General features: G+C 30.6%; 2 protein-coding genes across 3 annotated transcripts in view; one reads left to right on the top strand and one right to left on the bottom strand.

The window, feature by feature from the left end:
- LOC135953381 (capon-like protein) overlaps positions 1 to 15989 on the top strand; it is a 501555-nt gene that overhangs the window by 198793 nt on the left and 286773 nt on the right. The window lies entirely within an intron of this gene.
- On the bottom strand, positions 717 to 4366 carry LOC135953773 (uncharacterized). The gene is made up of 4 exons (XM_065503777.1): positions 4295 to 4366; positions 1158 to 1400; positions 931 to 1101; positions 717 to 866 (listed from the first exon to the last, which is right to left on the bottom strand). Exons 1-4 carry the CDS (start codon positions 4364 to 4366, stop codon positions 717 to 719), a joined length of 636 nt encoding a protein of 211 aa, XP_065359849.1.

Raw genomic sequence — 15989 nt, 5'->3', positions numbered from 1 at the left:
CATGTAAATAGTTACTGTGACTATAATATTGTTAAAAATCTTGTAACACTATTTAAATGGTTACTGTAACCATGCCCAATTATATTTTTTCTCTGCGTGTACTTATCAAAAATGTTGATAGCATATGGTTGTTAGCATTGCTTGAAAGTATGGCAACACTGAATGTTTAAGCTGCGAACTTAACAGCGAAAGCTCTAGAATTCTAATATAATAGTTGTCCGTTAAGATCATTGTAGAAGGTTCACGAAAAATGGCGTGAACAACACTGAGTGTTGTTGTATAAATTTAAATAAATAAAGAGTTGTTACAAATTAAACTACTAAACTGCTTTTTATTTGCAATCAAACGATTCCGGTTTATTTAAAGGAAATAAACCCCCATTTTTAAAAGGCAACATCGTAACAATATGTATAAGATTCGACAAAGTCGAATATAGAAATTTTGATTTTTCATGTATAAATTCCAGGCAAAAAATCGAAATTATTTGTCGTGGGTTTTTGCTTATGCATATCTCAGTCATTTAAATATGTCTCTATTTTGCTCATGATTTTTGACTTGACATGTGAATCTATTTGTTGTCCGGAGGCTTCGGAAAAGCTATTTTTTATTTATTTTTCACCAATTGATCATTTTGTGTTTTTTCATACAAATTCGTATGTACTAAAATTAAACATTATAAAGTGCAGCTGATGTATTTTAAATATTTTAGAAATGTCTTAGTTAGTCGTGGTAAAATAAGCTTTAATCAATGCCTTCCAGTTATTATAGGCACCAACCTTAACATCGAATAAATAATCACCTTGGGGCAATGGCAATATTTTGAACATTTCCTCCTTCAAAATTAAACGTCTGACTATAATGTCATGCTATAATTAACAAATGAATGTATGTGGATAATAAATTAATTAAAATAAATATGTATGAACTCACATTATACGGACATGTATGATTGATGTTCGATTGTTTGCCCAATAGTGTCGTAAACCAATATATGAACGGAAATTTCTTTTGTCCATTCTTCATTAACTTACAGAAGTCAGCTGATACATTGTACAAGAACGGCTTGTAACCACTGGCCCGCTTTGATAGGGCTATATTTACCTAAATTAGCAAAACTAAAGTAATTGTTCTTTGACTTTATCATGTTTTACAATTACCGAAACATTATTCACCGGTATTTGATGTAATTTGACATGCAAGTCCAAACCAACTACACCACGTTGCACCACTTTCAATATGCAGATGGGTATTGTGGCAAACGGTTTATCGAATTCTATACATTTTAAATTTGTAAGTTTAAAATCACCATGAGTTAAAACTATTAGATTAAGCAAAACTAAATAGCGCATTTTTAAATACATGTTATCTCTTGGATGTGGATAGTGTTTGTAATAAATCCTCTTTTGAATTATGCAATCTAATTCAAATGTTTTTTTTGATAAATATAATTAACCCTCTGATGCGCACATCGGTCACATTTGGTGAAATTATATTTGGTGTATGATTTAAAATTGCTGGCGTATCTTTTGAACGCGATGTTTGTTTTTAATAACTTTTATGGGCAATTTCATATCGTACGTGACATTTGTACGCCTATAGAGTGGAATAGATTTTGCCAAAATAAGAGTATCTGAAAAATAATTTGGTCTTTATGTTCCATTCAGAGGGTACTATATTTTAAAATAATGAAAAGTTCTTTCGAAATATTGTTGTCCAAAATATTGAGCGAAATAAGGGTATATCGTACGTGACATAAAACGGAACTCATTTTGAGGTACATGTAGAAATATGCGAAAATATTAGAATCGTGAGAGGCATTATGTTTTCATTTAATTTCTTACAATCCTTGGATGATTTTGTCATAAATAAAATTTAATATCGTACGTGACATACCGTACGCGACAGATAAATAATAAAACCATATATATTCTGTAAATATATGTATACAGAAACTAAAAAAGTGAATAGAAAATATACATTCGGTTTCAATAAACAATTTGATAATAGCAAATAAACAATCAGAGTCAAAATCATCTTGAAAGAAAGTTTCAAGGGTTTTTGTGTTTTCAGTCGTGGTAGCGATTCTCTTGGAATTGCCCATATGTCACTTTGATGGGTACTTGTCTGTCATTTATACTCAGACCCCTTTCACACTAGACAATTTAGTTGCTCAAGTCTCTTGTGTTTGTAGATGCCAGAGGTAATGTTGGGTTAAGACGAAGAAAATGGCAATAGACTTGCGCAACTAAATTGCCTAGTGTGAAAGGGGTCTCACTTACTTATTTAACATTATAGTGTAAACAATGTTTGTTTTTGCTTCCTACAAAGCGTCATATGCGGAAAGTTTTGCTTTACTTCTTGATTTCTCACCAAAGCTTATGGTGAATGTGCTACGGATGGAACGTGCGAGATATGGTTTTTGCGGTTCAGAAAGGTTGATTTTGACATTTAAGACAGAGATCACCCATGCCAGCCAAAAAAGTTTGAAGACCAAGATTTGGAAGCATTACTCCATGAAGATTGTTGTCAAACTCAATAAGAGCTTGCAAAATCATTCAAGCAGTGATTTCAAAATGTTTGCGAGCAGCAGGATTTATCCAATAGCGGCAAAATTGGGTACCATACGAATTGAAATCGAGAGACCTTGAAAAACTATTTTGCATGTCTGAAAGGCTGCTTGAACGCTATAAGAGAAAATCATTTTTGCACCGAATCATTACATGGCCCGGCTAATCAGCCGAATCGACACCAAAGTCAAATATCCATGGCGCTAAGGTAATACTCTGTATTTGGTGGGAGCTAAAGGGTCATATCTATTATGAGCTGCAGAAATCTGACCAGACAGGGAACCGATAACGAACGCGACTGAATCGTTTGAAGCCAGCATTGACCGAAAAATTCTCAGAATATGCGGCCAGACATGAAACCGTAATATTCCATCATGACAACGCTCGACCACATGTTGAAATACCTGTTAAAAAGTATTTAGAATGAAGTGGTTGAGGTGTTTAACCTCACTCGTTTTATAGTCCATAACGTGCCCCGGTCGATGCAAAACGCTCTTTTTGGGAAACGCGTCACTTCCGATATTGGCTTGATTCGTTGTGGGCCTCAAAAGATGAGCAGTTCTTTTGGCTCGAAATCCATATTTTAAGAAACAGAAAGATAGGAAAAGGTCATTGCTCCCAATGGGCCATACTATGGATAAATTTATACTCTACAAATGTTTCAAAATAAAAGCTAAACATTAATGTAGTGCGAATGCGATAATTGGCACAGAGGGTTAAAACAAATAAATTTTTACCCATAATATTAAACTGTATTAAAAGCAAATTAAATGAAATTATTTATACATTAATAGTTATACAGTTAACATCTCTAGCGTTTTTTTTTTAATTTTAATTACTTATTCCCGTAGTTAAGTGAGCTTAAGTTCAGATATATAAAATAGCTTATGTTTTAGATTTCCAATATTTCGCTATAAACCAATAAATATTTCTTAACATTAATAACCAATGCAATTTGAAGATTTTTTAATTTAATATTATGTAAACATTTATGGGCGCCGATCGAGGAGTGAGGGAGGGGCTGGATATTGATGAAAAAAGGAAAACCGAGAAATTTTAATATAGAAAAGGAAAAAAAAGTTTATTTTCATCAAAACCAACGCCCCCCCCCCATAATGGTTGGCCAGGATCCATGCCGCTCATAGCTTGTTCCCCAAGAATATTTTAAATGGGAATAAAGAACATTTAAAAACGTATTAAAAATAAAATGTTTAGCTACTTTTTGAATGTTTTTTTCAATTTCTTGTTTCGTGCACATTAACATAAATCTGGACCCATGTCTTCCAATCATTATACACAGCTACTTTTATATTTAATAAATAATCACCATAGGGCACAGGTAGTATTCGAAACATTTCATCTTTCAAAATTAAACGCCTGACTATGATGTCATGCTAAATTTTAAATACAGATTTATATAAATTGTGCCATACACAGAAATATGTAAATTACATAAATTGAATACTCACATCATAAGGACACGTATGATTTATATTCGAAGCTTTTGACAATAATGCAACGATAATATTCACATGTGGAAATTTTTTTCTGTTTCTCATCAGTTGACAAAAATTCAAAGATACATTGTACAAAAAGGGCCGATATCCACTGGCTTTCTTCATTAGTTCCAAATTTAACTAAATGATAAATAGAAAGTATAAACTAAATACATACATACACACATAGGCATGTATATTTTAGAATTAATAAAAATATTTCTAACTTACGGATATATTATTCACCGGAACTTGATGCAATTTGGCATGTAAGTCCAAGGCGACAACACCACGTTGCACCATTGTCAATTTGCAGATTGGTATTGTGGCAAATGGTTTGTCATATTCAGTACATTTAAAATTTGTAAGTTTAAAAGCACCATGAGTTAAAAATACTATATTTAAAAAAACTAAGCAAAATTTTATTAAATCCATGCTGCTGTTTATTAGAGGTCGATATAAAGTATAAAACTTTTATTGAAATATTTTTTAAAACTTAACAAGGGAAATTAAATGCCATTATATTTTCTCATAATATGCAATTAACTAAATAATACGTATAAAATGGATTCTTTAATGACTTAATCTGGTACAAAGTAAAATCGTTAAAAAAATTGCTGTTGGGTTCTAAAAATAGTTAAATTATCACCGTAAATACAATGAGTCAGACGCGGATCCAGGTCAACCATTTGTTCATTTTTATTAATTTTTTTTTATATGAAACCTTTTCGGTTCTGGAGGGGATTCAAATTCCTATTTTGACACTGAAGACTGAAAGATCAGTGTCAAAATCTCGACTCTTGGACCGCTCAAACCATCTCAACCATTCAAAATGATCGCCCCCAAATAAACCATCCATATTCCATCATGACAACACTCGGCCACTTGGTGCAATACCTGTTAAAAAGTATTTAGTATGAAGTGGTTGGGAAGTTTTGCCTCGCCCGCTTAATAGTCCAGACCGTGTCCCAACCGACTACTATTTGTTTTGATCGATGCACAACGCTCTATCTGGGATATGCTTCACTGTGGAACATAGTATCCGATACTACGATTTTGGCCACAATTCCATATGTGTTCACGACACACAGGGATTATTTCAAATTTTATAACCTTATAACCAGATAACCTAGCAGTCGTGATATATTGGCCGCAAACATAACAAAATAAATCCGGACTGTTTATACCCTACACCACCGTAGTGGGGAGGGTATTATGTGTTTGTGCAGATGTTTGTAACGCCCAAAAATATTGGTCTAACACCCACCTTAAAGTATACCGATCGACTTAGAATCACTTTCTGAGTCAATTAAACGATGTCCGTCCGTCCGTCTGGTTGGCTGGCTGGCTGGCTGGCTGTCCCATGTAAACCTTGTCCGCAGAGTACAGATATTGAAGATATTTCGATCACATTTGGTACGTATTATTTTTTCGGCCCAAGGACCAAGGACTATTGAAACTGGCTGAAATCGGTCCATTATTTCACCTAGCCCCCATACAAATGTCCTTCCGAAATTGGACTTTATCGGTCATAAATGTTTAATTTATAAATGTATCTCCACAAATTGCGCTACAAATAAGTTTTATATATACAAAATTTATGTCACCAAATTTTGTTACGATCGGTCCATAATTGGTCATAGCCCCCATATAAGGCCCACTTCCGAAAATCACACAAAAATATAAATTATTGAAATTTTAAAAGAAAAATGTTTTTGCTCTTTTACTCAGTGTAGGGTATTATATGGTCGGGCTTGACCGACCATACTTTCTTACTTGTTTTACAATAATATTATAGCTTTCTTACCCATTGTTATTAATACTTGTAAGCTGAATGACTCTAGTCTTTATTTGAGGATAAAATGATGATGTATCTGTTATCGCAAACATTTCTTGAATGAAATAAAATGGCTTAAGGAGTTCTAATAAATACTGATACTATAATTTGGGATAATCCTGTTTGTGGATACAGTTTTCCTAAAAAACATTATGCAAAAAAGTCATCTGGAAAAGAAGAGCTATTCAGCGTGTTCGCACATTTATGAGCGTTTAATAGTTTGCTACCGCAATAGTAAAAATGAATTATATGTGGCTTTACAACAAAGCAATAAATCTGAAAAATTTTTGCCATTTTTTATTTTTCATGATTTTTTTAATCAAAAAAATTGGATATTTTCACGTAAAAAATATATTTATTGATTCAATTTGTTATTATAACTCCGAAACTACTGAGCCGATTGAAACGCAATATATATATGCAAATTTATACATAGGATGGGGAAAACGTTTTCAAAATTCAATCAATCGAAAGAAGAACATTAACTACTCAATTTTATGTATATCAAATAAAAACGGAAAATTTTGTGAAAATGAGCGAATTTACTTAATTGTGAATAAATTCGAAAAGGATGCATCGATTTTTATGATCGATATTTTGTTGCTATTATATGTGGCTTTACAATAAAGCAAAAATCTGAACAATTTCTGTGGATTTCGATTTTTCATGATTTTTTTAAAACAAAAAAATTTGCTATTTTCACGTAAAAAATATATTTTTTGATTCAATTTGTTACTGTAACTCCGAAACTACTGAGCCTATTGAAACGCTATATATAAATGGATTAAAGGTTATGTAAATCTCAACTTTTCTAAGTTTATTTTAATAACATCAGACTAACGCTTTTTTAATTATCATTAAGTGAAGAAATGTCTAACAAAAATTATTATTTTACTTAAAAATTGTTTAAAAAAAAATCTATCTAATCGACCTATGAAATTGATCGACCTATGAAATGAGGGTTTGAAAAGGATTCTACGTCTTTTACCTGCCTACTTATGGATTAGCAAAGTTGAAATTTGTGGAAAAATTAATTTTATAGCAAGTAAAATAAAATATTTTTTAAAATTTTGATTTTTTATGTTTCTGTTTCAAGGATTTAAAATTATTCCAGAAAAGATTTTAAATTTTTTATAAAATATTCCAGAAAAGATTAAAATTCATTTTAATTTTTTTTGTAATAGAAGGTTATATGTTATAAATTGCAAAAAACTACATGCAAGGACAATTTAAATGTCAAACATTTTTATTTTTTTTTAATTTTTTTTCGAAAGATTGAAGAAATATCTATCTAAACTATTTGGGACACATTTTGCTATGGAAAATAGGTAATACGTTTCATGGATGACAAAAAACTCCTGTTTGGCCAAAATGTTAAATTTTGACCCCCTCTAACTCAGAGAGTTCTCGACCGATGTTGTTGAAGATCGGAATTTTTACATAAAAAATATGTATATGAAAAAATAAACAAATTTCTCTGATTTATAAAAACCAAATCGTTCATTTAGAAATTCGCAAATTTTATAAAAAAAAATCATTTACACATAACTTAGTACTTACGGTTATATTATTCACCGGAATTTGATGCAATTTGACAAGTAAGTCAATGGCAACTATACCACGTTGCACCATTGTCAATTTGCAGGTTGATATTGTGGCAAAACGTTTGTCGAATCCTGTACATTTTACATTACAATAGCAAACACTAGATTCAATAAAACTAAGCTAGATTTGATTAAATTAATGCTGAAGTGTATTTCATTTGAAATGGTTTTATTGAAATATTTGATAAACTTAACTAGCGGAACTATGGCTTGATTAAATGCCATTATATATTCTCATAATAGACAATTAACTAAAACATTTTAAAATTTAGTTTTTTTTTAATGACTTAATCTCTGACACTATGAGCTAAAGTGCATAATAGTTGTGAAAATAATTCCATTTATTTCCAAAATTTTCAAAGTATTTTGCAGTGTTGAGCAAAATTTAAAAAAAAATATTTTTTTATTTTCATAGTCATTTAAATCCTCATTCTGGAGGCATCAGATGAACCTAAATCTATTCTCAATATATCATATTTTTTTCATTACCCCACTTGGGGGCATTTGGCTTCCACAAAACATCTCCATCTTATACGAATTGTTGAAGTAGTTTTTTTTTCGCGTATTTCCCATGTAGATTGCATCTGTCGTTGCCTAGAAACAACGTCCTCTGTGTATTTTTTCTCCCAGGGGGTTGGTGGCGGTCTGCCTGACCTTTTCCATGATGTTCTTCTTGGATGGATTGTTTAGAGGGAGGTTAATTTTAAAAACTCGAAAACCATGAAAACCACCCCTATGCCAGGGATCGAACCTGGGGTGCTTGGTTTTGTAGGCAAGCACTTTAACCACTACACCATGCCCCGCCACCCAATATATCATATATACGTTAAAAAATAATATATGTTCACAATTTTTGTTCTTTATGACAAGGGCTACAACTTTGCCTCAGAGAGTTAATCAAAATTCCGATCTGTTTGCAAGATATGGGCCAGAGAAAATTATCACTTTTTGTAAAAATGAAATCGATTTCTTTGGGGGCCCATAAAAAAAATGAATTTGGGCGAAACTGTGAGACACGGGTCTTTTTTGTTGGTCTTTTATCATGTTGTGGTGTCCGAATATGGTTATTTTTGTCGTGTTGCACTGTGTATTTGGTGAGCTAGATCAAAGAATAAAAATTTAATTTATAATTTTTTTTATTTTTTTCAATAAATACAAATTTCTGTAGTTATCATTAATGTAAAAAGGCAATAACACATTATTTTTAGTGAATAACAATTGAACACCAAAAACATTAAAATAACGGCTATCCAGAAAATTTAGACTTAAAAACTCTCCATGTTAGATTCAACGGAGACATATACTGTCATATACCAATCGATTCGATCGATTGAAGTGCTCTTTTCGAATCTAGGGTGATATTAAAAAAAACGATCTCAAATCCACAGATAACAGATATTTTTCAACGAAAAAATAAAAGTTCTGTTGAAACTCTAAAAAAAAGAGTTTTAATTAGCCGTCATTAAATAAAACTCATTTGAGGAGTTTTATTTTTCCCGTCAGACGATAGAACTCATTTCGTTTATTTTCTTCTTTTTTTCAGTATATTTCTTTATTGAGTCAATCTGATATAATGTGTGAATTAATTTATTTGTTTAAGAAAAAGCAACAATAATTTAATAATAGGAATCAAAAAATACTAAATTAAAATCCCACTTGTTTTTATTTTAATAACGATTTATATTTTATTTTAATAACAAAGCAAGGAGCTTTACAAATTTTAATTCTGACGGGAAAAATAAAACTCCTCAAATGAGTTTTATTTTATGATGGCAAATTAAAACTCTTTTATTTAAAGTTTAATGGATTTTTATTTTTGAAGTCACAGAATAACAGTTATAAAATCAGGAATCAGGTCACAATGCCAATGGAAAATGGGCCAAAAATGATGAAAAAATATATAAAAAATTATTTTTTCGGGTTATTTGGTTTAACACTTTTTTTCTCCTAGTCCATAGCTACAATAATGCCGAGGACAGGAAAACAAAGTTTTTGACATAACAAAGTTATTAATTGGTTGGTAATGAAAAATAGACTCGAGGCCGTTCTATACATATTATGCCATTTAAAATCATTTTAATTACATTATAAATTTAAATTCAATGATATCGATCGAACATTAATAAGTGCTTCATACTTTTAGTGCATATTATAGTTGGGTTTTTTGTTTTAATTTCTATCCAGGATATTGTGCACATTAAAATAAGCCTGGACCCAGGCTTTCCAATCGTTATACGCACCCACTTTTATATTAGCTAAATAATCACCATGTGGTAAAGGCAATATGCTAAACATTTCGTCTTTCAAAATTAAACGCCTGATTATGATGTCATGCTAAATGTGAAATAACATTTTAAATACATATGTAAATTTTACATAAAGGGAATATTTAACATGATTACCCACATCATAAGGACACGTATGATTGATGTTCGAAGCTTTAGCCAATAATGTAATGATAATATTCACGTGTGGAAATTTTTTTCCGTTTCTCATCAGTTGACAAAAATTTTTGCTTTTGATTATACATACATATTTATTGATTGTTTGCCATTTATAAATCATTTTAATTACTTCATAAATTTAAATTAATGATATCGACCATGAATTAATACTTCATACTTTAAGTGCATATTGGATTTGGTGATAGATTTTTAATTTCTATCCAGAATATTGTGCACATTAAAATAAACCTGGACCCACGCCTTCCAATCATTGGACGCAGCTACTTTTACATGTACTAAATAATCACCATGTGGCAAAGGCAGCATTCTAAACATTTCATCTTTCAACACTAAACGCCTGACTATGATGTCATGCTAAATTTGAAATAACATTTTAATTACACGAGAATGTAAATTGTACATAAAATAAATATTTAACATGATTACCCACATCATAAGGACAAGTATGATTTATATTGGAATTTTTAGCCAATAAGTCGACGAAAATATTCAACTGTGGAAACTTTTTGACATTTCGCATCAGTTGACAAAAGTTCACAGTGAGATTGTACAAGAAGGGCCGATAGCCATTGGCTTTCTTCATTAGTTCAAAATTTACCTAAAGTGACAAATAAAAAAAATCAACTAAATACATATGTGTTTATATTTTGTAATTATGTAATTAAAACATTTCTAACTTACGGATATATTATTCACCGGAACTTGATGCAATTTGACAAGTAAGTCCATGGCGACAACACCACGTTGCACCATTGTCAATTTGCAGATTGGTATTGTGGCAAATGGTTTGTCGTATTCTGTACATTTAAAATTTGTAAGTTTAAAAACACCATGAGTTAAAAACACTAGATTGAAAAAAATTAAACTAAATTTTATTAACGCCATGCTGTGCATTTGGCGACAATACTTTGTCTGTAAACGTTTATTGAAATATATTTATAAACTTTCCAAGCCGAACTATGACTTAATTAAATGCCAGTATTTATTCTCATAATAGACAATCTACTAAAAAGTCTAAAATTGTGTCATTTAATGACTTAATCAATGACACCATTAACTAAAGTGCATAATAATTAAGAATATAGTTCCATATATTTCCAAAATATTTTAAGTATGCCCCACTGTGGACAAAATAATTTGGTGGCCTTTTTACAAGGATTTGGGCTCTCTGAATTCAAAATTTATGTTTCAAAAGCTCAGTTACAGTAGAGTCTAGACATAAACAACTTTCAAACTAAAAACAGGGAAGAAAGTATGGTCGGTCAAGCCCGAACATATAATACCGTTTGGGAAGTGATGGCTTTCCACTATATTAGAATATAGAAATTTAATGTTCATGTTTCTCTTATGTATCTGGCCCATGTAAATATGAAATGTCGGCCAATGCAGGAATCGAAAGGCTTAAAATAATTGATTTTCTTTTAAGAGTAAAAATTCTTCTTCCGATCGGGATGAAATATGCACCAAGGTTAGACCTATTGGATACTAACTCAGACACAAATTTGATTTTTTGGCCAAGCAGGTGTTTTTTCTTACCCATATAACTTATTACCTATTGTTCTTAGCAAAATGTGCCCCAAATAGTTTTAATCTTTCGAAAAAAAATATTAAAAAAAAAATAAAAAAATTTTAATATTTTTTTTTCGAAATCAAAAACTTTTTTTAATTTTTTTTTTTAGGTCTTCCTTGAAGACCTATTTGGTCGCTTAGTGGGATATCTATCAAAATAAATATTTTGTAACTAAAAACATACACTTTTTCACTTTTATTGCAAAATCAAAAACTTTGTTGACATTGTTTTTCAAAATGGAATGGGCCTAAGCTTTCCTTTGAGCAAAAAAAAAAATGTTTAAAAAATTTGGAAAAAATTCGATTTTGCAAAAAAATTTTATTGTATTTCTTGAGTTACAAAATATTTATTTTGATAGATATCCCAATCGCATCCTACTAAGCGACCAAAAGGGTGTTCCAGGAAAATATCTCAGCTTTTGTTTGAGCTTTTTAATATTTTTTGACTTTTTTTTCAAAATGGGAGCTTTTTTTCTTTAAATAAAACTTGGGATATATATACAAATAAGTATATATATAAAAATAAATATTTCGCAACTCAAAACATACAATTTTTGACTTTTTTTTTTGCAAAAACAAAAACTTTGTTGACTTTTTTTTCAAAATGGACCCTTTTTAATTTTTTTTGCTTAAAAGAAAGCTTAGGTCCATTCATTTAATATATTTTTGGTCGCTTAGTGGGATTCGAGTGGGATATTTATGTCTGAGTTACTATCCAATAGAACTAACCTTGGTGCAAATTTCATACCGATCGGAAGACATCGATTTCAAAAGTTGGTTAACTTGACATGAAATATGCCCCATATATAAATATATTTTCAACATTTGTTAAATTTTATTGAAATAATTACTGTGATTTCCTCCGTTGAATGAATCGTTTGATGATTTCCTCAACATAATATATAAATACAAATTTAAAGATATTCAATGGGCATTATAAATAGATGTTTTTTAACAATTCTAAATATATACTTTAATTATCAGTCATCTGAAAATAAGCTTTAATAAACGCCTTCCAATCATTATGAACAGCTATTTTGATACTAAGTAAGTAATCACCTTGGGGCAGGGGCAACAATCTAAACATATCATCTTTCAAAACTAAATCCTTTACAATGATTTCTTTCTGAAATACAAAACAAAACTTAGGTGTAAAATGCAAATTGAAATAACAAAATCCAAACAAACTACTTACTTCATAAGGACACGTATGATTGATATTAGAATCTTTGCCCAATAATTTAACGAAAACATTCAAAAACGGATATTTTTTGCCGTTTCTCATCAGCTCACAAAAATTAGCCGAAACATTGTACAGGAAGGGCCGATAGCCATTGGCTTTTTTCAATAGTGCTACATTTAGCTGCAGTAATCAGAACATGGAATAGATTTTAAATTGCTGATATATTCATAAAAGCTTCCACTTACCGATACATTATTCACCGGACCTTTATGTATTTTCGCATGCAATTCCATGGCAACTACACCACGTTGCACTATTCTCAATTTGCAGATGGGTATTGTGGCAAATGGTTTATCTAATTCCAGACATTTGAGATTTGTAAATTTAAAATGTCCCTGAGATATTAGTATTAGACTCCATAAAACTATGCTATATTTTACTAAATGCATGCTATGCTGTCTTTAGCAAGCCTGTGTTGTGTACAATATTTTTAATCTAATAGTTTTGGTTAATTTTAATCATAATTACCGCTTGTTATAATAATGTTTATCATAGTAATTAATCACATTAGCATAGTTTTCAAATGAACTAATTGAATAAACCATTGAATATATAATTACACCGAGAAAAATATGAGTAAGACAAAATCAAATTAATTTTGAGATGAATTTTAATCCTAGCTCTGGCACTATTTATCGTTGCATTAATATAGAGAGGCCCTAACTCGTGTTTTTTTTTTGGAAGCCCAGATTTTCGTTCATTTCGATAAATGGTCCGCTTATATATCATATTTATATTTTTAGCCCGCGAGTGTCCCAAACATTTTTTTTTTTGGAATTTTGGAACATATATATATAAAACTATAGTTAAATATTTTCTTTTTTTTTCAATTTTATTTTTTATTTATTGTATCTTCATTCATGAACTAACAACAAGTACTTCAAATCTTACATCTAATAATTATAATTTAATTAGTCCAGCCAGTGCCGGACGAAAAATGTTTATTCATTTAGCTTTTATTAAATTGGCATTCTTCCTTGATTCTTGATCTCAGTTTTTACAAGGGGCACGTTTAGATCTTTGTGTATATTCGCGTTTTTGATATACCAGGGGGCAACTGTGATCATTCTTAAAAACTTGTTTTGGCGTCTTTGGATCTTTTCAAAATTTGACGCTGAGGCCGTGCCCCATAGCTGTATGCCATAACACCATATCGGTTTTATGATCATGTTGTAAAGTAGAAGTTTACAATCTAAACTAAGCGTAGAGTTTATACCAATAAGCCAATTAATTTGAATTGATTTCAATTTCATTTGAATCAACTTTGCATCTATATGACTTTTCCATGTAAGGCGACGATCGAGATGTATTCCGAGGTATTTAACTTCCGATTGTTGAATTATTGTTTGGTTATTGATATGAATAGGGGCGCATGATTCTCTACGCAATGTAAATGTTATATGGGTACATTTTTGCTCATTGACTTTAATTTTCCATTGTTTTAACCATTTTTCTAATTCAAATATGTGATTTTGTAAGTAACGAGATGCTTCTTGAGGGTTTTCATGAATGCTTAGAATAGCAGTATCATCAGCAAATGTTGATGTATGAGTACGATTGTTAGTTGGCATATCAGACGAATATATCAAATATAAAAAGGGTCCCAGGATACTGCCTTGGGGGACTCCAGCTTCAATGGGTTGGGGACTACTTAAAAAGTCTCCTTCTTTAACCTTAAGTGTTCGACCAGTTAAATAGCTTTCCAAAAGCTTATGTGTGTTTGCGGGTAAATTTTGACTCAGTTTGTATATTAAACCATCATGCCATACTTTATCAAAAGCTTGAGAAATGTCAATAAAGAGAGCGGAACAATATTTCTTTTCCTCAAACGCTTTTATTACAATATATACAAGTCTATGGGTTTGTTCGATAGTACTGTGTTTTAATGATTCGGAATACAATTGTTTTCAATTAACATCGGGTACAACTTGTTCATAAGTATCTTCTCAAATAGCTTTGATATATTGGACAATAGGCTTATTGGTCTGTATGATTCTACTTTTGTGTGATCTTTTCCCGGCTTAGGTATCATGGTAACCAGTGAAACCTTCCATTCTGGAGGATAATATTCAAGGCGTAATATAGCATTAAAAATAAAAAGAATTATTTTTATTGCTATCCGGGGTAGCTCCATAAGCATCTTGTTACTGATTTTATCAGTACCAGGTGCTTTCTTGGAGTTTAAATCAACAATAGCCTTTTCGATCTCTCGAATCTCAAAACGTAGGGGTACGACTGCTCCAAAATGGGGCACAACAGGTGGCAACTCAATTGCTTCATTTGATGTGTTCGGTGTAAATACGTTTTTCAAATGATTAACAAACGATTCCCTTTTTCAGTATCATTTCTTGCCCAACCACCACTTGAATTTCGCAAGGGGGGCTTACATATGACAGGTCTTTTAAGACTTTTTGTTGCTCGCCATAATGAGTAATCCGATTGCGGGGTTGCGTCTGTAGGTGAATAAAAATACTTTGTGTTTTTATATATCAAAAAATATTAAGTTTTCATTTTCTTAATTAATTTTATTAATCATATTAGTTTTCAATAATTTTCCTTATAATTTTCAATATTCTACAACAAACAATAAAATTTTGTAATTTTGAAATAAAACCAGAATATTGTATTTTATTTTAAAATAATATAAATATAATCTCTACAAATTTTGGCGATCCTGCATTTTACACGTGAAGAAATAAAACGAATAATATTCCGTGTAATTAAGAAAATATTAATTTTTCGAAACAATTACCTGCAATTTGAAATTAATGCAAAAATAAATACCATCTAATCTCAACAAATAAATATCATCTAATCTCTACAACGCCTGTCTTTATCATCTATAAATTTCAAAGACGACAAATCCAATTTGTATTATCAACTATAAAGTAATTCATCTGAAGATTCACATCAGTTTCAGTTCAAGTCACAGCAAGTCACTATTATTATAATCAAGATAAAACTTGTTCAAGATAAGTTGACCATCAGTTTTAAATTTCCGAGAAAAGAAGTCAGTATAAGTGTTTATTTCTTGTTCCATATTCAAATATTTCTTAATATTGTTTGCCTATTATTGTTTACTTTTAAAAATACTAAATATCTACATACATATCTAATCACGATTATTATCATAACTAAATTAACGAATAATTAATTTAATTTAAACTTTAATTTCGATTTTATTTGTAAACTTTCCCTCTTAAAATGA

This window comes from Calliphora vicina, chromosome 3, assembly GCF_958450345.1.
Source record: "Calliphora vicina chromosome 3, idCalVici1.1, whole genome shotgun sequence".
Taxonomy (NCBI): Eukaryota; Metazoa; Arthropoda; class Insecta; order Diptera; family Calliphoridae; genus Calliphora; species Calliphora vicina.
This window is presented reverse-complemented; position numbering and strand designations above follow the sequence as displayed.